Source organism: Terrapene carolina, unplaced genomic scaffold (assembly GCF_002925995.2).
Source record: "Terrapene carolina triunguis isolate 2854851 unplaced genomic scaffold, T_m_triunguis-2.0 Scaffold38, whole genome shotgun sequence".
NCBI lineage: Eukaryota > Metazoa > Chordata > Testudines > Emydidae > Terrapene > Terrapene triunguis.
This window is the reverse complement of record NW_020664389.1, coordinates 8,120,063-8,141,834: the sequence shown is the minus strand read 5'-3', so window position 1 is coordinate 8,141,834 and position 21,772 is coordinate 8,120,063. Positions and strand designations below refer to the sequence as shown.

General features: G+C 38.3%; 1 protein-coding gene across 4 annotated transcripts in view; it reads left to right on the top strand.

Moving 5' to 3' along the window:
* Positions 1-21,772, top strand: part of ROBO1 (roundabout guidance receptor 1) — a 1,048,580-nt gene that overhangs the window by 920,553 nt on the left and 106,255 nt on the right. For all 4 annotated transcript variants that reach the window (XM_026652616.2, XM_026652620.2, XM_026652612.2 and 1 more), the window contains 3 exons: positions 14,731-14,851; positions 18,361-18,499; positions 19,781-19,908. In XM_026652616.2, the coding sequence (XP_026508401.1) occupies positions 14,731-14,851; positions 18,361-18,499; positions 19,781-19,908 (388 nt within the window). The remainder of the gene's footprint in view (positions 1-14,730; positions 14,852-18,360; positions 18,500-19,780; positions 19,909-21,772) is intronic.

The window sequence follows — 21,772 nt, the reverse complement described above, 5'->3', positions numbered from 1 at the left end:
TGCGCTATTTTTTTTAACAAACATCATCAGCGTGGAAGCATGTCCCCCAGAATGTTGCCTGAAGCATGAAGGGGCATACGAATGTTTAGCATATCTGGCATGTAAATACTTTGCAACGCTGGCTACAAAAGTGCCATGTGAACGCCTGTTCTCACTTTCAGGTAACATTGTAAATAAGAAGCAGGCAGCAGTATCTCCTGTAAACATAAACAAACGTGTTTGTCTTTGCGATTGTCTGAACAAGAAGTAGAACTGAGTGGACTTGTAGGCTCTAAAGCAGGGGTCGGCAACCTTTGAGAAGTGGTGTTCCAAGTCTTCATTAATTTAAGGTTTTGCATGCCAGTAATACATTTTACATTTACAGGGGCCGGCGGACAGAACCCCAGAGCAGCAGCAGGCTGAGCGGCTCAACCTGCTGCTGGTCTGGAGTTCAGTTCGCCAGCTCCTGCCAGCCGGGGTCCCGGCCGTCGGCCCCGCTCAGCCCACTGCCGGCCTGGGGTTCTGTTCATCCAGGCAGGCAGCGGGCTGAGCTGGCCGGCAGCTGGGATCCCGGCTGGCAGCAGAGTGCCACTAAAAATCAGCTCTCGTGCTGCCTTTGGCACGCGTGCTGCAGGTTGCCAACCCCGCTCTAAAGTTTTACATTGTTTTGTTTTTGAGTGCAGTTATGTAACAAAACAAAAAAAATCTACATTTGTAAGTTACACTTTCACGATAGAGATTGCACTACAGTACTTGTATGAGGTGAGTTGAAAAATACTATTTCTTTTATCATTTTTACAATGCAAATATTTGTAATAAAAAATAATACACTTCTACCTCGATATAACTCTGTCCTCAGGAGCGAAAAAATCTTACCGCGTTATAGGTGAAACCGCGTTATATCGAACTTGCTTTGATCCGCCGGAGTGCGCAGCCCCGCCCGCCCGGTGCGCTGCTTTACCGCGTTATATCCGAATTCGTGTTCTATCGGGTCGCGTTATATCGAGGTAGAGGTGTATAAAGTGTACCCTTTGTATTCTGTGTTGTAACAGAAATCAATATATTTGAAAATGTAGACAAACATCCAAAAATATTTAATACATTTCAGTAAAAATTTTTGAGTTAATCGCATGAATTAACTGCGATTAATCAACAGCCCTAATATATATAATATATATTGCGTGTGAATTTAGAGTCCATGAAAAAGGCCAGAGACTGAAGTTCCCTGTACTTGTAACAAATACATCATGGGCAGCAGGGCAAGCTTCCTCTCGCTCTCTTGCAAATGTGACTCAGTTATTACCTTGAAGGTTCACTTCTAGAGATACCAGTTGAACCTTTGACCCTGCTGTCAACAGGGTTAACAAATCAATACAATCTGTGATGTTGGTTTCTTTGATCTGGATACCTGTCCATTTTAGATCATTACTGATTTGGGCTGGATTCAACTACTGAGCTGCAGATGAAATCCTCTTTATCCTCTTTATCCCATTACCATCTTATTCTCTCAGACACATGTTTTGATTGTTCTTAGAAAAAATATAATTCATTCCTGGTTTGTACATTGATACATAAAAATGTGTGTGAATTTTAAAAAGGAGGTTGCTCCATCCCTTGTTTGCATTACGAGTCAACCTTTAAAATGAAATATTTCTTTATACTTAATAGTCTTAACTTATTGACCCACTCTCCAGGTCCCATTTGTGACAAATGTGTCTCTTCATGGGTCACCGTGCCATTTTCGTGTCCGAGAGGGCAGAACAGCAGTGTTGCACAGACAAGCTGGCAGGTCAGCAGTGCAAGCTTGGGGATTGATTCCCCAAGCAATAGGTACCCCAACTTAATCAGACTTGTACTCGAGAACAAAACTTTAACAGTGATCTGGTAAGTGTTAAGGCACAATAACTTCCCAAAGGCATGGAATGTGTGATAGTCACATGTCCTGTTGATAAAGGCATATCAGGTCCCTGTGAAGGCTTTGCATTGCAGTGCAGGTTTGAAGTTGGGGTACCTATTCCCTTTTAGTATCTGTTGGATGTGAAAGCCTTATGTATGGAGTGTTAGTGTGTTGTTGATAGTATTGTAGGTAATACAAAGGTGGAAAGGAATGCACACATTTTTCACCTTACCTTCTTATTTCTATGATTTTAAAGTTTTGGGTGGGTGCCTCAACCTGAACTGTCACTAAACACAGTTTTTGTTTGCTAATTTTATGGAACCCATTGTTTGTGGAAGAAGTTTGCTTAACATGTAGAACGGTGGTTTATTGTCCTTTTGTAAATAAGAACTGCCACGAAAGATTCCTTTTATAAAGGAAATGCAACTGTTTAAATATTAAAGCTGTGACACAAACACAACAAAAGGAACAAAAAATTAGGGCTGATTCTCTTTACTCACACTAATGAGGTGGTTATTTTCCCTCATGGTGGTGTAAGTGAAAATATTAGCTTTAAAGTTTATTATAATCAGTGCTGTTGGTTTATGCTACAGCCTGTAGTTTTCTTTACAGTAGGGATTTTGTATTTTATCATTTAGGTACTGTTCTCACTTTGTTTCTATTGCTTTGATCATATACAATTAGGCTAAGATAGCTTTCTGAAGCATCTTCTCTGCATGATATTAATTACTTTATTGATCTTATCATTAGGAAGGGAAATGGATAAAATAACTCAAAATATATTTAAATGAAGAAGGCATATGATGCACTGAGTAATTAAATTCAATTTCACATCAAGTCAAGAGGATTCCTTTTGAACATGTAACATTTTTATTTCACAGCTTAAATAAGTTGCTTAAGAAGATGATGTGAAATTTTCATTGGTTTCTTAAAAATTCAATTTCCATAGGGCAAAATAGCTATCCTTGTTATTTTGCAGTTAAAAATCAGGTGAAGAAATAAGTTGCCCCTTATGTACCTATATAGCCATGCATTGCAAAAGGATACATCATGAAGGACCCAAGGACATCAAAGACATTAGTTAAGCACTGGAGTTCCAACTCCAGAACTATTAACACCACTTCCCACAGCGCCTTGTTAATCATTTGAAAGTCTCCTTTCTGAATACTAACTAGTCTTAGCCCTGCTGAGATTGAACTCTGTTTACATCTGCCAGCCCCAAATACAATTCTCTTCTATGGGATCAGTAGCAGGTCAAGGAAACTCTACCATGATAGACCATGTCTAGCCTGACATTAACTTTACTGTATTAATATTCATGATTTTAATACTTTGTGTTTTAGAGAGATGATTCTCAATAGAGAGAGTTGTTTGTTCTGCCTGTAAGGGCATACGTCTATTTGCATAACAATTGAATATTGAACAAAGTGTTTAGAATAGCTAGCAATTATGTATTTAAAGTCTATTTTTCAACAAAAAATGTCAACCCATCACATTACTTTACTAACATATGTAATCAAACAAATAAAATCCTGTGAAGTTTTGAGTTTGAAATGCCTGTGATAATTTTCCTTAAACAATGATTTTGCAAAATGAGAGAGAACAGACATCATCCCTTCACACTTTTCAGGACATTGCTGAACTTAAGTATTGGACCTTCATAAAAGCAGCTAAGATTTCCTTTTTTCAGCAGTTTCTCCCTACTCCCTGCCATTTTTTTTGTTGAGGTACAGTTTACAATACCCTTCTAACAACAAGAATTGAGCCAAGAGTTTAAACACACCATGGCATCAGAGAGAAACAGCAAGAAACTGCCTCAGAGGAAGCAATTATCCCAGTACGCATTCACAGGCCTTTCAGCAACTTGGTCAACCACCAACTGAGAGCAGACAAGAGAGCCACTACAGATAAGACAAGGAGGGAGAGCATTAACTACTACTTTAATGTCTTCAATCTCTTCCACTATTCATAATGTAATCACTGACATTTACACATTGTGCTTTAAGCAGTTTGCTACTCTGAAGGTAAAGGCTCACACGTGAGGAGCAGACTTATTGTATCCTTGTTGTGTAAAGTATGTGTTATTAGTAAGAGTGTGGGCCCATATTTCTCAAGTGATGGATTTAGGTGTAGACCAAGCCAGAGACAGCTAAAACCAGTCGCCACTTTTGAATATTTAAGTCCAAATGTCTATAAATTTAAGTATATTTTGAAAGTTGGACTGAGAGGAGGTGTGATCCAGTGGATAGGGCCCTGAGTAGGAATCAGGAGACCTAGGTTCTATTCCCATCTCTGCCACTGGCCTGCTGGGTGACCTTGGGCGAGTCATTTCACCTTTCTGTGCCATGTTTCCCTTCCCATGTCTTGTCTGCTTAGACTGTAAGCCCTTTGAGGCAGGGACTCTTGTATGTCTTGTCTCTTGTATGTGTTTATATAGTGCTTAGCAAGTCATCAGCATAGCATTGTACAGTGTCATGCAAGTCAGCAGCATTTAATCACATGCTTAAGAGTTTTCTTGAATTGGGGTCTAAATTTGCATTATACTTAATCTTAGTCAAAAGTCTGAGAAGCAGCAATTTTTTGGATGAATGTTTTATTTGTTCAGTTATGTTTTATAAAATATAGAAGTGTGCGTATTGCTGAGTTGGTAATACTGGTGCTTCTGATTCAGAAGTAGAGCTGGTTGGACATTAAAAAAATAATCAGTGAAAGAATGGACAAATTTTACTCAAATTTAAAATAAATAAAATAAAAATTGTAAACAACATTTCTATTTTTGGACCAGTTTTGTTAAGAAGATCCTGTGTTCAGTTCTCACATCAGGACCTGGATTAATAACATGTGCTGACACTACAGTATAAAAGAGGTACTGCACTTTTAGAAGTGTCATTCTTTAGGAGATAAGTTTAAGTGAAGTGTCTTCTCTCCATACTCAATGCCTTTGAAGGTGGAATCAGAAATCCATTTTCAGTTCTCAAAACCGTGGCAGAAAACCCGTGTATTGTAGCCAGCATTCCATTTCTTTATACACACGGGACCTGATTCTTCATTGCACTATACATGTCATTTTTACATCACTGTAACTTCAGTGGAAAAATACCAGTGTAACACTCATTATGTAATGCAGTGAAGAATCAGGTCCACAATGCTAATGTACAAAAAAAGTCTGTCTCTTTCTCTCTAGTTCTTTCTGTCTCAGAGAAGTGGAGGGCAGGAGTATGCTGTTGACTACACAAGGCTGTTACTGTTTCCCACTCTTTCACTCCATTACTCATCAGTGTAGCATGTTTTGGGAAGCCTTAGGTATGAAATATGTTGTACCAAATTGAATTGCACTAAATAACAAACAAAAGATAATTAGATATTTAGGGAAAAAATCAGAAGGACATAGTCTCTTTCATGGTTTGGCATTAGAAATCTTCTGTGTCTTAAGATGTGTGGCTTGTGGAAGCTTTTTTGTCTGATTAGGTTTATGTAATTAAAACCAGAAGAGATTCTGTGTATGGCTGAAAGAGCTAATTAGGCCCAGTTGGTTTAGTATTTTAACCTTAGAGGTGTGTGAACAGCACTTCAGTGGAGATGCTTTGAAAAAATTCCTGTGTAACAGATACTTCAAACCATCTGACTTGCTTAAGGGTAGAGAACTGCAGACATACCAGACACGGAGTTCAGTTCAAGTTCACTTTTATTTCTGATTTCAGTCACTGATTACAGTGAAAGATACATACATAACAAAATGCATCCAGGATATATTCATCCAATGGGCTGAATTTACAGCCCTAATTTCAGTGCATACACAAAGTAGTGCTAATGCAGTTACGGTATGTTCAGAGATTGAGGAAACACTATTTAGATATGCAGATTTTCAACAGTAGGTCACAAAAGACTGAGGGCTTCCGTACACTACAAAGTTAAGTTGACATAATTCAGCTTACATTGACCTAACTATGGAGGTATACACACTGCAATGCTCCTCCTGCCGTTTTAACTGTTATACCAACATAATAAGACCACCTCAATGAGAGGCATAGCACTTAGGGTGACATAGAGTGACGCAGTGTCAGTGTAGCCACCACATTGCTTATGTTGCCCTAAGTAGCCTCCAGGAGGCCCACTGTGACCACTCTGGTCACTGGTTTGAACTCCACTGCCCTGCAGTCAGGTACACAGGTATGCACTCCTTCCCTTTTAAAGCCCCAGAAAGTTTTGAAATTGTTCTGAGTGGAGAGCTCACATAGCTACTGCCACATCAGCATGCCAGCTCCACGCAGAAAATGTGCTCCTGTCTGGCTCTCCTGGGTCTGCTGGAGCACCCACTATTTTTTCCCGTGGATGCTCCAGTCCCGGAGCACCTGTGGAGTCAGTGCCTGTGATAGCTACACATGGTGCACTTCTCTCTGTGTCAAGTGCAAGAGCTGCTACTGTGGATGTGCTCCACCGACACAAGGAGTGTAGTGTGGACATGCAACAGCAGTTTAATTACAGTGGTGGCTGTATGTCGACGTAACTGAAGTTGACTTAACTTTGTAATGTAGATATAGCCTGAGTGTGCTTCAGCATTCACATGTATTCTTTGTTGCTCATTAAACTACATAACAAAAAGCAGACTAAGATCTTCGGAAAAGGATTCCCTACACCTTCTCTAAAGGTCTAGAGAGGACTCCTATTCAGTGGAGGAGAAACAACATGGTTTTGTTATGCAAGGATATTTGTTCATGGATTATAACAGAGGAAATACTGCATAGTAAATATTTTGTGTACGTACTGTCCACTGAGGTTTGAATAGTAGCATGAAAAATGTTTCACACAATTATTTGTCTAGTTCAAGTATTTTCATAAAGCAACACTTCTCTGTTTCTAAATGAGTTTTGGTTGGGGGTGGACTAGTATGGGCTTTGTCATCAGTCCAGGCTGCCTTTGTAATTAAGAAGAACCAAATGTAAAACAAAGTTTAAGTAACTTTTGATTCTTTAATATTTTAAGCTTCTAAAAGAGAAATACACTGAGCTTTGGATTTTCTTTCATCAAGATTATTTATGACACACTGTGTCTCTGGGCTGCTCCCAATTTCTGTGTTAATCAGGAGGAACTATCAAGTGTTGAGGCAATTCTGATGTTTGGTGCCTGATAATGCCAAGTGCTGACTGAGCACCTTCAAAACACAATTAAAGTTACCAAACAGCTCCAGGGACAGCTGACAGCATTTAACACTTTGTAGATATTCATCTTCTTGCAGGATTAGACTTTTAATGAGGTTGGCTGTAAGAGATAGTAAGACATTTTGAAGAGCAGAACCGAGCCTAACTCTGAAGCTCACATTTTTTGCACAGGCTGGGATGGATGCCAAAAGAGCTATGTAGGAGCTGAATGTTTTTTCAATATCTCCACCCTCAAGACTATTTTCAGTAGAGCAGTTCTGCTATAGATAAACCATTGTACTTATTATCAGCTCCACATCCCCAACCCACCACCATCACAGGGGTTTGTTTGTTGACTTGTGTGGTGGAGAGAGGCGGTTTACAATTCAACTCTTAGATTTTGCTCTGAGCAAAAACATGGTATAAGAAAGATCTCAGTCCAACAGTGTTTTCTTTTAAGCTTTCTTTCAGTTTGTGTGTAACATTTTTGGGAGAGGAGCATATTTTTGCCATGCATGGGGGAAGGACTTACCTAGAGACTTAAACAAAATCTTTCTTGTTCGTTGTTATAAGGATATTAATTTGGGAATGGTCAGTGCTACACTCTGACTCACAAAACCTAAAACAAAAAATGTGTGCAGCTTTTTAAAGTCATGTTGCTTGCTAAATTATGCATATGTTTTCCCTGTCTTTCTCCAAATCTCTTTTTTAAAGCCCACTTCTTTAGCCTTTCTTCTGACACTGATCTCCTACAACTCTGTGGGTTCTCACCTTCATGCTTTAACCATTTATGTCTTTCTTTCCAAAATTAGGTTGTAAATTCTTCAAAGCAGGGGCAATGTCTGACAATATGCATATGTTGTGTGCCGCAAGTGACAATACTGAAACACACTCAACATTACAATCTGCCATACCTACTGCCATCAATGTTGTGTGAAATGAGGACAGAATTTCATCTGTCAATCTGAGTTTCATTTCCTTAGGGATTTAAGCAACCCCTTAGCATTTTTTTTAATGCATTGTAGGTTTTATGTATTAAATAGAATGAGGATTACGAGTTGTAAATCAACACTTTAAATATGCTGGTGGTCTTTGTTGCTGGATTTCTCAAACATTTCTCTCTGGGTTTCTTTTCTTCCTCCATTCACACCCTTTGTAGACTTTTTTGTTCTTTGCGCACGCGCGCGCGCACACACACACACATATATATAAGGGCTCTCGATTAATAGCAGTTAACTCACGATTAACTCAAAAAAAATAATCGTGATTAATCACACTGTTAAACAATAGAATACCAATTGAAATTTATTAAAAAATTGTGGATGTTTTTCTACATTTTCAAATATACTGGTTTCTATTACAACACAGAATATGAAGTGTACAGTGCTCACTTTATATTATTATTTTTATTACAAATATTTGCACTGTAAAAATGATAAACGAAATAAATAGTATTTTTCAGTTCACCTCATACAAGTACTGTAGTGCGATCTCTTTATCGTGAAAGTGTAACGTACAAATATACATTTTTTGTTACATAACTGCACTCAAAAACAAAACAATGTACAACTTTAGAGCCTTCAAAACTACTCAGCCCTACTTCTTGTTCAGCCAATCGCTAAGACAAACAAGTTTGTTTACATTTATGGGAAATAGTGCTGCCTGCTTCTTATTTACAAATATCACCTGAAAGTGAGAACAGGCGTTCACATGGCACTTTTGTAGCCAGCGTTGCAAGGTATTTACGTGCCAGATATGCTAAACATTCATGTGCCCCTTCATGCTTCAGCCACCATTCCAGAGGACATGCTTCCATACTGATGATGCTCGTTAAAAATATGTGTTAATTAAATTTGTGACTGAACTCCTTGGGGGAGAATTGTATGTCTCCTGTTCTGTTTTACCTGCATTCTGCCATATATTTCATGTTATAGCAGTCTCGGATGACGACCCAGCACATGTTTGGGTTATGAACACTTTCACGACAGATTTGACAAAATGCAAAGAAGTTACCAATGTGAGATTTCTAAAAATAGCTACAGCACTCAACCCAACGTTTAAGAATCTGAAGTGCCTTCCAAAATCTGAGAGGGACAAGGTGTGGAGTATGCTTTTAGAAGTCTTAAAAGAGCAACACTCTAATGCCAGACAATCCCCTTACCCTTCCCTCCCCCCGCCCCGGCTTAAGTGCAGGGTGGCGATTTGCTGCAGTAGAACTGAGTGGACTTGTCGGCTCTAAAGTTTTACATTGTTTTATTTTTGAATTAAGTTATTTTTTGTATCTAATTATATATTTGTAAGGTCAACTTTCATGATAGAGATTGCAATACAGTACTTGTATTAGGTGAATTGAAAAATACTATTTTCTTTTCTTTTTTACAGTGCAAATATTTGTAATCAAAAATAAATATAAAGTGAGCACTGTACACTTTGTATTTTGTGTTGTAGTTGAAATCAATATATGAAAACATAGAAAACATTCAAAGATATTTAAATAAAATGGCATTTATTACTGTTTAACAGTACGATTAATCACGATTATTTTTTTTATCACGCAATTATTTTATTTATAGAGAGAGAAAGAGAGAGAGCATTTGTGTGTGTGTGCGTGTATAGTGAATATATGATATTGTGTAACTTTGAGTAACGTCTTGTGGTTTTGGTTTATTGGTTGAATGAATTGATTTATTATTGTATATTTTTTTTGCTGCTGAGTGGTTATAATTTATTATTCTAAGTTTAACTCTTAGGACATCTACAACTTTTTGTATGGACATCTTTTGTTGTTTAATGAAATAAATAAAATGAAATTGGGATGGCTGAAATACTCATGAATGGCAAAGTGACTTGTCAGTTAAACATGCAATCATATCATGTATTCTTTATACACAACATATGTTATAGAAAAACTGTGTTTATAAATATTCTAGAACCCACTGCTATAAAGCACTAGGGACCACCTGTGATCTGCTGTGCATCCACATCTCTTCATTGACAGTTCCCAGCAGTTCCAGAGCTGTAAACACTTTTAATGGGTCTATTTTGTATCCTCCACTTGTAAAGCCAGGTGTCTTTTGTTACCAGGAGTTCAACTGTACAAGGCTTAGAGAGAGCCGTAAAATCTCTAAAAAAAGATTTGAATTAGATTTTCCATAAGTATAAAATATAGTGACTTTTAAAGTCTATTAATTTGGATCTTTCCAAGGTTAGAAGCAAAACACTGGGTCTCACTGGGAAGTGGTAGTATAAAATATTTTGAAAACAGAGACTAGTACTTCTTGTTTGTAAGGAAAACTACTACTCCTTAGGTTGAAAATGGATCCCCTACTGTACAAAAATGCCCTTGTCCTGTCGTTTGGGGTATTATGTTACACTGTTAGTTTTTTAACCCACAGAACAATCATTAGGTACTCTAAACTTCAGATGATAGATATTGATATATAGATATGCACACACACACAATATGAGAGAAAGAGAGCTAAAATATTCTTAGCAAAACCACTGGTAACTAGTTACTAGTTACTCTGAGTAACTTTAGTTTGAGTAATTTAAAAGTTACTGCTCACAAAGAAGAGATTTGTCTCTTCGCTGCCCACCTTATTGTATTGTAGCTTACAATTCAACAGTAAAAGAAGAAATGTGTTGGAAAATCTCAGTATGTAAATTATCCCCCCTATCCGCACAGACAGACCCATCCATGTTTTTCAGACATATACCTATTATTACATCAAATCATTTGTCCACCTACTTCAGTGTCTCCTCTCTGCCATTGCTCATGCTTGAGGGAAAAGGGGCGGCGGGGGATAATGAATATAGGACACAAATCTGCTGTAGCTACAGCTTTCCTAAGGCAAAGCTATTTTATGTTAAAACAAAGGATGATGTAATCTGTCCCATTCAATTGGGAGTTGGCTAATTGCTAAAAAGTAATGGGAAACGTATGTAGTCAGTCAACAAAGGAAGTACATTTTCAATCAGTCAACAGTGAATAATTCATTCAGGATACATACAGTACTCTGTGCATGCATGTGTGTATTATACACACACACCATATTTATGGGGAGATGATATCTATGTGATAAACATATCATAAACCTGTGCAATTTTTCATATTCCTATGATTGTATCACCTATCCACTGAGCCAGCAACCCAGGAACTTACTTTAACATTCCTGACCCCTCTGCAGCTTCTGTCATCTTTTAAAAACAAACTACCATCCTGCCTGAGGCCCAGGAGGTACAAAAATGAGCCTTGAGACTGTTACCAGCTTTTCTAATCATAAAAATGTCAGAGCTTTAAATCTGATGTCTGAAGGTCCTTGAGGGTTAGAAAGAGGATCTTCATACATATATCACTCCTTACTGTTTGACCCAGCACTCAGGTCTAACTGGGAAGGACCCAAAATATAGACAAATGACTTTAGGTAATTTTGAGTTGTTTTACGTATTTGTTTTAATGTTTACCTCCATCGGAACTTTGTACAATTAGATTCATGGTATGAAAGACACCTGACTTTACAGATGGAAACGAGATCGTTCCAATAACATTTTTTTAAAGCTCTCTAAAATGTTCCTAGAATAGTGTGTTTTTTTTTTTTCTGTAAATTATGGTTCATATAGATCAGTGGTTCTCAAAGTCGGGCCGCTGCTTGTTCAGGGAAAGTCCCTGGCGGGCCGGGCCAGTTTGTTTACCTGCCGCGTCTGCAGGTTCGGCCGATCGCGGCTCCCACGGCCCACGGTTCGCCGCTCCAGGCTAATGGGGGCTGCAGGAAGCGGCGTGGGCCGAGGGATGTGCTGGGCACCCTTCCCGCAGCCCCCATTGGCCTGGAGCGGCGAACCGCGGCCAGTGGGAGCCACGATCTGCCGAATCGGCAGACGTGGCAGGTAAACAAACTGGCCCGGACCACCAGGGGCTTTCCCTGAACAAGGAGCGGACCAGCTTTGAGAAACACTGATATAGAATGTGTGGTGATGTGTTATAAAGGTTGATATAAAGATGGGATTTTCATAAATGTCAAACCAAGAGCTCAAGTGTCATTCAGAGTCAATGGAATTTGTGCTCTTAAGTCACTGAGGCACATGTGAAAAACCCCACCTTTCATCTACTAAGTTTGAGATTAGAGTAATTTAACCACCCTCAGGTAAGCCAATGAACTTTTATTTCACACCACGATATAGTCAACATTAATATAGATATGCAGAGAGAGAGATGTGTGTATGTATTCTAGACATATTTATACCAATATACACACATACAATGAATAATATAACACCTTGATAATATTTATTATTGCAGTCCTTTAAATGGTATGACTATGGGGGATATGACAGTCTAGTTGTGTACTTCATACCCTTCTCTTGCTGTTTGAGGCTATCAGCAAATAAAAACACATTTACCTTACTTAAAAATAATATTTGCCGGTCACCTTTAATACTCCATTCAACATGCTTCAAATTCGAATTGAAATTTCATCATTGCTAGATTGCTAGATAAAGGACATCGCTTTTTCTCTCCGAAACGATGTGCGCTAACGGCAAAAGCATGAAATTTGTATTCAACACTATCTACATTATATGTGCATGTCCATCTATCTCCATAACTGACTGTCATCATTGTGTGTATATGTCTTATAATGATAATAAGAGTTCAATGCCGCTCAAGATGTCAAGTTCTCAGGGATAGATTTCTAGCTGTAGGCAACTTGTGCAAAGTACTTCACATTGTGAACATTCTCTGGCTAGTCACTGATTGTATTAGGCCTTTTAATGTAACTTTATAGGCACCTTTTGTTTTTCCGCTACATTTCAATTTAAATTATTATCATATGTGATCTGAGTTAAGACTTTCCAACTTAGAAAAATATTAAAGAATATTTAAGTGGAATTGCAGGCAACAGGAGATTTATTCAGATTAATGTATGCATTCTGTTCTGTTGTGAACATGTTTTGTTTAAGTTTAAAAACTTAATTAACCAAGGATTTTATTAAATGAAGAGAGATTCAGATTTTTGGCTTATATTTCATAATCTATTTTTAAGTAAAATGTAGCAGTGTTCACTATGAAACATCAAGGGGGAATTCTTTGCTTATACTGATTCAACTCCATTAACTTGCAAAGAAATGAACTAGGGAAATAAGAGCAGGAAGTTAGCTAACTAACTCCGAATATTGCCAAATACAGGCTCTGTACACCTCTACCTGAGTGCTCCGCACTTTTGAATGTCAGACCCTTATTTATTTGTATAAATGTGGATTTAGGAGCTAAATGTTAGGCTTCCATTAAAACAAAATCTTGGTATAAATATATCTTACTGCTACACAAGTTGTGAGGTATGGTATTTCTGTCAGGATCTATCTTAGGGAGAAGGCATCATTTATTTACTCTGCCAGTACCAGTAATGGCGGGTATAAGCAAGCAGACCCACACTCCTGGTGGTGCATGAGAACCAGGGCCGGCTCTAGGATTTATGCCGCCCAAAGCAAAAACAATTTTGGCCGCCCCCCCCCCCCGTTTTTTAATTACCCCCCTCCCGGCCCCGCCTCAACTCCGCCCCTTCCCCAAATCCGCAGCCCTGCCTCCTCCCCCCAGGCTCTCAAGCCTAGGAGGGAGAGCAGCGGTGCGCAAAACGGCTGTTCTGCGCACCGCGGCCGCTTGGGATCTCCCCCTCCCTCCCAGGTTTGAGAGCCTGGGAGGGAGGGAGAGACCCCGAGCGGCCGCGGCGCGCGAAACAGCTGTTTCGCGCGCCAGCAGCAGCGGAGGTGAGCTAGGGCAGCCGGGGCACATGTTTAGGGGCGGCATTCTGGCGCCGGCCATGCCGCCCCTAAAAATGTGCGGCCCCAAGCACCAGCTTGTTTTGCTGGTGCCTAGAGCCGGCCCTGATGAGAACAGAAGTCAGATTTATTTTTTTAAATTGACAAGCAGTTTTTAAATAGCCTTTTTCTTTTTTTTTTTTTTTTGGTGAGGTACTTAACCGCTCTATGGTTAGTGGAATCTAATTAAATGTAAAGTTGTGATGCAGGTGAGAAACTTTCATAGTCTATAAACAAGAAGACCACAACTCAGCGCTGAAAGACAAATTTGTCCCTAATGCGGGAATTAAATATATTTTCGTCACCAAGCAGAAAGACATTAAAATAATTTGTATGCAAAGACCATCTTAGATGTGTCTGATTCTGATATACTAACAGTAGAAAGGAAATTGTAGAACCTGTGGTTATCAAGCATTAAACAGAAGCAAGGAACAGCCACTACTGGGCAGTAGACAAATAGAAGTGGAGTATCTTCTGGATCCACAAAAGTGAAGAGGTTTTAAAATACAGTAATAAAAAGGTATAAAGCTAATAAGGTGAACAAAATGCTTTTGATGTGAAGGTTGTTAATTAGCCTCATTTCTCCACCCAAAACCAAATTCGTAAAGCATGATTTCATATGGTTGTTTGTTATCCATAACTAAAAGGCTTTGGAGACTAAAACTTTTTCATTTTAGATGGAAGTCCAAATAAAATTTGCTCAGTATTCTGTATTTTATGCTTTCTATTTGTGAAATGTCAATGTGCAGTAAATGAGATGCACCAAGCAAGAGTCTACATTCATCAATTAGAGTTTCATAATCATATTTAGCATCTACATAGCACGGTACATCTTTAAAGCACTTTACAGACATTATCTAATTGATTATTTTAAAAGTAATTTTTATTATTCTTGATTTGTCCTAGATCAGAGGAGGAAAGCTCATGATTACCTACACGAGAAAGAATGATGCTGGCAAGTATGTCTGTGTTGGAACAAATATGGTGGGAGAACGAGAGAGTGAAGTGGCGGAGCTCACCGTTTTAGGTAAGAGAGACTCCATTGTGTGACACTTTATTAGTGAAAATGCCAGTATTTAATACAGCTTCATTTTTGGTATGGGGAGAAGCAGTTTTAAAGCAAGGTTGTTGTTTTTTAATCATCCACCTCCTTTGCTATGTTCATATTGGGCGTGTTCTTGTGACAGTCATGGATATCTGCCTGATGGCATATTCCAGAAAATAATTTAGCATCAATATCGGTTCTTCAGCACATAGTGGAATATTGTTGAAATAAAGAGGTTTGTTACTCCAGAACAAGATGAAAATCGAGGGAAAAGAGGAAATAATGAACACAAGTCAGCGAACTATGCTGATTTGTGAACAGAAAATGTAGATTTTTTTTTTCACATATGCAGTCAGATCTGACTTGGTTTTCACACTACAGATAATTCCAGTTTTCACTGACCATAAGAGTATTTATAAATAATATCAAAACAAGAATTAACTTCAATAACAAGCATATGTATCATTTTCCCCTTCCATGAGGAAATTAATATAATCTCAGAAATTTAACTGAATCATTTAAGTAATGAAATCTTAAAATATGGATAGATCTGTTTTATGCATACATATATATTGACCTAGTAAAACAGGAGGCGGGCTACCACTTTGATACTTGCTGAGTGGCATAAATTTGCTACCATACAACTAGCTCAAATGATCCTAGAAACATTACACCACGTCTAATCATCATTAAAGGGGATTTTCAGTCAGATTAAGCTAACTCAAGCTACCTTGATTGAAAAAGCACACCTTTTTTGCCTTTGTAGACAAGACCCTATAATGTCTGCAGTGCAGCCTGAGAATATCTTTGGCATTTCATGGCTGCCTCACGATCTTCGGTGCGGTCCTGATTCTGGACTCTCAGTGTGAAGTGTTGCTTCAAAGCAGTATAAGGCTTGGAAACAGCTTAACCCTGTTTATATTGGGAACAAACACTTTGAGTGCAGGGTTTACACCCATGAGCTTGGAAACTTCACAGCAACATCGAACTTCGAAAATAGCTGGATTCAGTTCAAGTTCCTCAGTGATGGCCCTATCTCTAGCAGTGGTATTTTATTCTGTTTGAGGCACTGCCCGCTCAGTGTTCAGTGCTTTGATTTGTTTTCAGTCCAATTTAGAGTTCAGGTGCTGGACATCTTGAAATTCTGTTCAGTGTTTATGAGTGGCGGGGATTCCTTAATATGTTGACAGTATTTAGCATCTCAAACTACGTTGGCATCCTCTCAGCAGTCGTCAAGACAGTGTGGCAATTTTTTTTTGGAAACTCAGGATATTTTCTTGTATATTGCTGTGATGTTTTCTATTTCAGGTGCCTTTGAAGCACTTGGTTTAGAGGTAAATTTAAGTCAAGTCAACTGTTAGGACTTCCAAACTTTCTGAAGTCTGGAAATTTTCAATAAACTTTGTTTGCATGAATATGGTTCTTATTCTTATTCTTATTATATATTAAGTGCCCATACAGCTGCATTGGTTAATTACCCACACCAGTATCTTTTTACCATTATCCCAGGAATGGTAGTATTGATGAGTTATGGTTGCCTTATTGGAAAGTATTAGTTTGATTCCCCTTTCTGAAGACTTAAAGGAAGGAGGAATCTTCACGGGTTTTCATTTTGTTTTCTGTTTCTCTTTAATTCAAAATTTATCTCTGATTTTTGTCCTGGGGGAAAAAAAGATTCCCTTCTGGAGAGGAAGAATGATGTAGTGGCTATGGCACTAGCCTAGTTCTTGAGAGAACAGGTTCAGTTCATATATATATGAAAACTGAAATAGATAAGTATTCTCAACTGGAGAGATGACATTTTTGACATTTATCCAGCCAAACTTCTCCTTTCCTTCTTATACATTCTGAAGATATTTTTACTGAGAGTCTATTATGAAAACGCCCTAATACTTATTTGAAGCAGGCAGAAACTATTAATACAGCATTTTCATTCTTAACCTTCCTATAGAATATGGATCTAAAGAACTGCATGACTGCTATATTCACTGGTATTGCCTAGCAGTCCAGCATTTCATTGTTATAGGGTTTTCTAAGTTAGAATCATTTTTCTTTTGCATAATTTTGCCAAACATCATTATCTAGACTCTTCTCCTTCAATAAATCTAGGCTTGCCATTTCCAGAATTTCATGTACTGGCTGCGGATTGCCCAACAGTCTTCCCTGCCACCTTTTTGCACCTACATGCCTTGAGGGCTTTGGAGATTTTTATTACTATCTAAATAAATGTGCAGGTAAACCTGTTTTGCTTCTGTTGCACCAACACTCTTTTTATGCCAGTTAGCTGCATTATACCTGTTTGTGATAGTATCTCCTTTATAACATCCTCTGCCTATTGTTTGGGCTCTTGTAGAGGCAATCCTGACAACTTTTAGACTCCAGAAGTGAGGTTCTGTTATAATTTTTACTGTACCTTATGGAGAAAATATATTTATCTGTAATGGGTATGTTGTTATAAGTTCACACTCATCTACCCACCTTATCCACAGAGTGGAAAGTGCATGTTTCAAATATATAAATAAAACCTTTTCAGCAACTTACATTTAGAGCTCAGCGGGATGTCCTCTTCCACTTCATGTGTGTTGAGGTTAGCTGTCCAAAAATTCAAAACCTATAGATGTTCCTGCCTGATACGCGTTATGAGCATGGACCCTTGATAACAGCGACATCTGTGAACAAGAATTATAGAGAAGTAATTTTCTTTTTCTTTGTGCTCGTGAGAAAGAAAATGATCACTTTTCTCTTTGCTCTAACACTTGAAATGATTCTATCAAACACAAACTGTTACTGATGACAAGGTGCAGTCATACTGAAGATTCTGTGGTGGCTTTAACTAGCCTCAGAATATCTTCAGTACTTCACCATCGCATCAGGGTCTCTACAGAGGCAATACTTAATGAGTGCCTTCTGTCAAAGGTACAATAAAATAATGATGCCTGTTGTCAGCTTTGGTGCCTTGCAGCAGATCTGTTTCTGTTGCTGGAGAGAAACTGAGGCCACTTAGGTCTAGTCTACACTACTGTGCTACATCCGTGCAGCAGCACTCATGCAGCTTCGCCGCTGTCCTGCGTCTGGTGAAGACGCACTATACCGATGGGAGAGACCTCTCCTGTTGACATAATTACTCCACCTCAATGAGAGGCGTAAGCTAAGTCGGTGGGAGAGTGTCTCCTGCCGACAAAGTGTGGGTGCGGACACTGCTTTAAGTCGATGTAACTTGCATCCCTCGGGGGGGGGGGAGGTGGCTTTTTAATCCCCCTGAGCGACATAACATACATCGAGTTAAGCAGTAGTGTAGACAAGCCCAGAGTCAGGTCTGATGTAATTTGCATAGTTACATTGTGTACATGATTTTTGTTATTCTTACAGCAAAATTGACCTGGCTGCACACAAGTAACTCTGGAATCCCCACATCAGCCACCCTGAGGCACTGCAAGTCTTGCAGTGCTGTGCCTTTAGTTGTAATCCAGTGTTTGTTTCCTTTCCTTTAGAAAGACCATCTTTTGTGAAGAGACCCAGTAATTTGGCCGTAACTGTGGAAGATAGTGCAGAGTTTAAATGTGAGGCTCGGGGCGACCCTGTACCTACAGTAAGATGGCGAAAAGATGATGGGGAATTACCAAAAGCAAGGTGCAGTATGTTAAGTTACCTTTTGGATAAGATCAAGTGCCGGTATCAATTTGATATTTAACAGTGGATAACTCCTGTGCTTGTATGGATGGGATTGGCGATCCAATAGGACTTCTTCTATTTCTGAATCCCATGGTCCTCTGCTTAAAGATATAATTCACTTCCGTTGAAACCTTAGAAACAGCTTGAACTAAAATCTTTACAATCTACTACAAAAACACCCAAAGTTTCAAGTTCAAACTACAATGTATGGCATGAATGAATTCTGTACTCTAAGTACCTACTGTAAAATGTCTAATAGATAATATAATTAGGCTACAGCATCAAGAAGTGGATAATGGAATTGCAAGTGATGCAAGATGCAGCCTGCTAATGTATAGTGCTGCTCTTAGGAGACCTACTTTTTTTGTTATCAAGTCTCCAATTCACATTTCTTCTGTCATTGGCCTAACAGAGTGGAAAGTAAAATAGTCTTGTAAAAAGGAAACACATTTTATGAAGTTTTTTTCCCCTCATTTTGCTTAAATTACTAATAATCGGTTTTAAAAGTATTGATGGGTTTTTTTTCCCCAAAGAGAACACACTGTAACATTTGGGTCCCTTCATCTTCTACATCCAAATCCTGTTCCCTGTTAAACCACTGCATATAGGGTAAAATAACTGCTTTCTAGGAAGAGAAACATACTGGCTACATTATGCAAAGATGAGTAAAAGGTGATGAAATTGGAGGGAATATTATAAGGCTATGTTATTGCCTTATAAAATGATTGAATGAGTTATGTTTTAGCTTGACTTTAAGATGGTCTTTGGTTATGTTCATAAGAACAATGCTGGTTTTTTAATCTTTTAAACCCTTATAGCTCCTGATTTTTACATCTTCCTACATGCAAATGAAGAAAAATATAAGAATGATTTTTTTTCCAGAAATATCATTAAACATATTTACTAAATGCATTGTAATTAAAAGTCTTAAGGCCAAAGTCTAATGTCACTTACACCAGATTTACCAATCAACTACGATTACTTTATTAGAGATGGTCTTGATTTTCACATTGTAAGTGAGATCAGATTAAGCTCTCAAGTGTGTTGTTTTGAAATATTTTTCCATAGTTTGAAGGCAATATGCATGTTTCATGTATTGCTTAAATATGTTCATATCTCAGAGAAACATATGAATTTGAAGGCAAAAACTTCTTATGCTTACGCTTTATACACTAAGGAAACTGGCAATATTATTTGTATTTATACAGTCACACTTATTTGCTGTTATATGTATTTAAGATATGAAATCCGTGATGATCACACCTTGAAAATCCGGAAAGTTATGGCAGGAGACATGGGGTCTTATACTTGTGTTGCCGAAAATATGGTTGGAAAAGCTGAAGCATCAGCAACTCTAACAGTTCAAGGTAAGCTGTTTCTTTATATAATACTTAACCCCAGAAAAAGGAAAGAAAATGGATTTTCTATGCAGTAACTTTAATAGAACCATAATTAATATTGAATGTGATAGGCTATGTTATAAAAAATACAGAAAGATCATTTTGGTTTGATTATTTGAGCACTGTTAAACTACTGAAGCATTTAAGAGCATAACATAAGAATGGCCATACGGGGTCAGACCAAGGGTCCATCCAGCCCAGCATTCTCTATGCCGACAGTGGCCAATGCCAGGTGACCCAGAGGGAGCGAACCTAACAGGCAATGATCAAGTGATCTCTCTCCTGCACCCTCTGACAAACAGAGGCTAGGGACACCATTCCTTATCCATCCTGGCTAATAGCCATTAATGGACTTAACCTCCATGAATAAATAATTTCACATATTTTTTTTTCAGAAGTGTGAAAAGAATTAATGTTCAGTGCTGGGAAGGGAATGCATTTTGAACTGCAATGCCTTTAGAAGCATGTTATTTCTAAACTTTGTATTTAAAAGCTTAGGAGACCGGAGAACTTTTTTCTCCTTTCTGTGACTATTATCACCTCAAATTATTTTAACTGGATACAGATATTGTGACTTCAAATATCCGTTGGATTTTTTTATTTAAAGTAGTAATCTTGACATTTTTTAGATTCCCAAATGGTAAGATATTTCACCATCATCTTATGTGGCATCTCTATTATTGGAAGTTTGCAACCATGGTAGTCCATTCTGTATGATCCTCTGCTGATCTCTTGTGGATGAATGGTCCTTTTGATCCACCCAGTACACCACACCATTCATCCAAGATCATTTCCAGTTTTCCCTTCCAGTGCCTGTAAACATGTTGTGCCACTGACCCTTTTAAAATGTGCCCTGCAAATTGAATCATTCTTTTAATAAGATCTCTAATAGCATTTGCTAAATCCCAATAATCACCAATCTCATCAGATGTTTATTCTTCCAGATATCTCTTTTGCTCTTTCTAGTCTGATGTGACTTCAGTATCTGATCTTCTGTAAAGATGCTTCCTAAGTAGCAATAATTTCTTACTTGTATGTCTGTCTCATTCACTGGACTCTTATGTGTTTTCCCAGGATCCTTGTCTAACACCATATTTTTTTTTTCTTATCCACATTCCACTTTAGACCATATTCTTTGCCATATTCATATATAATCTCTACTAACATCATGAGATCTTCCGAATCAAACATCAGCACTATCATCTGAATAGAAGAAATTATTCACCAATTTTTCCACTCATCTTAATACCTTCTTCTGTTTCCTGTATTAATTTAATTAAGCGGTCGCTATAAATGTTGAATAAAGTTGATCATCTTGTCTCAGTTTTCTCTCTTGATCTCTATTAGATTTTCATTTTCATCTCCCGTTATAATTACCTTCTGATTCCAGTGTAATTGTTTTATTACTCAGTGTTTCTATCCATCAATACACACAGATCTTATATATTGAGCAATTTGTAGAGGTAGATTCTGTCAAGTGCTTTTTGGAAGTCAGTGAAACACAAGTATGCTGTTTTCTCCATTTCAATTGATCTTTCCAATATGAGCTTCAAGTTCATAATGGCGTTGATCGTGCCCTTTCCACATTTGAACCTGTATTGTTGTTTGCTTATTTCCTTATCAATCTTTCCTTTAATTTGGTATTGAATGTAACTTTAGCGCCCTCATGGCCCAGATGGAGTCTGCTCTGCAGGCAGCTCTGGCCAAGAGAAGGTGCGCGCAGGAATGGAGCAGGAGAAATCCCTTCCACCCCAGGGGCACATGTTCCAAACCCCCCAGAGTGAACACACACACACACACACACACACACACACACACACACACACACACA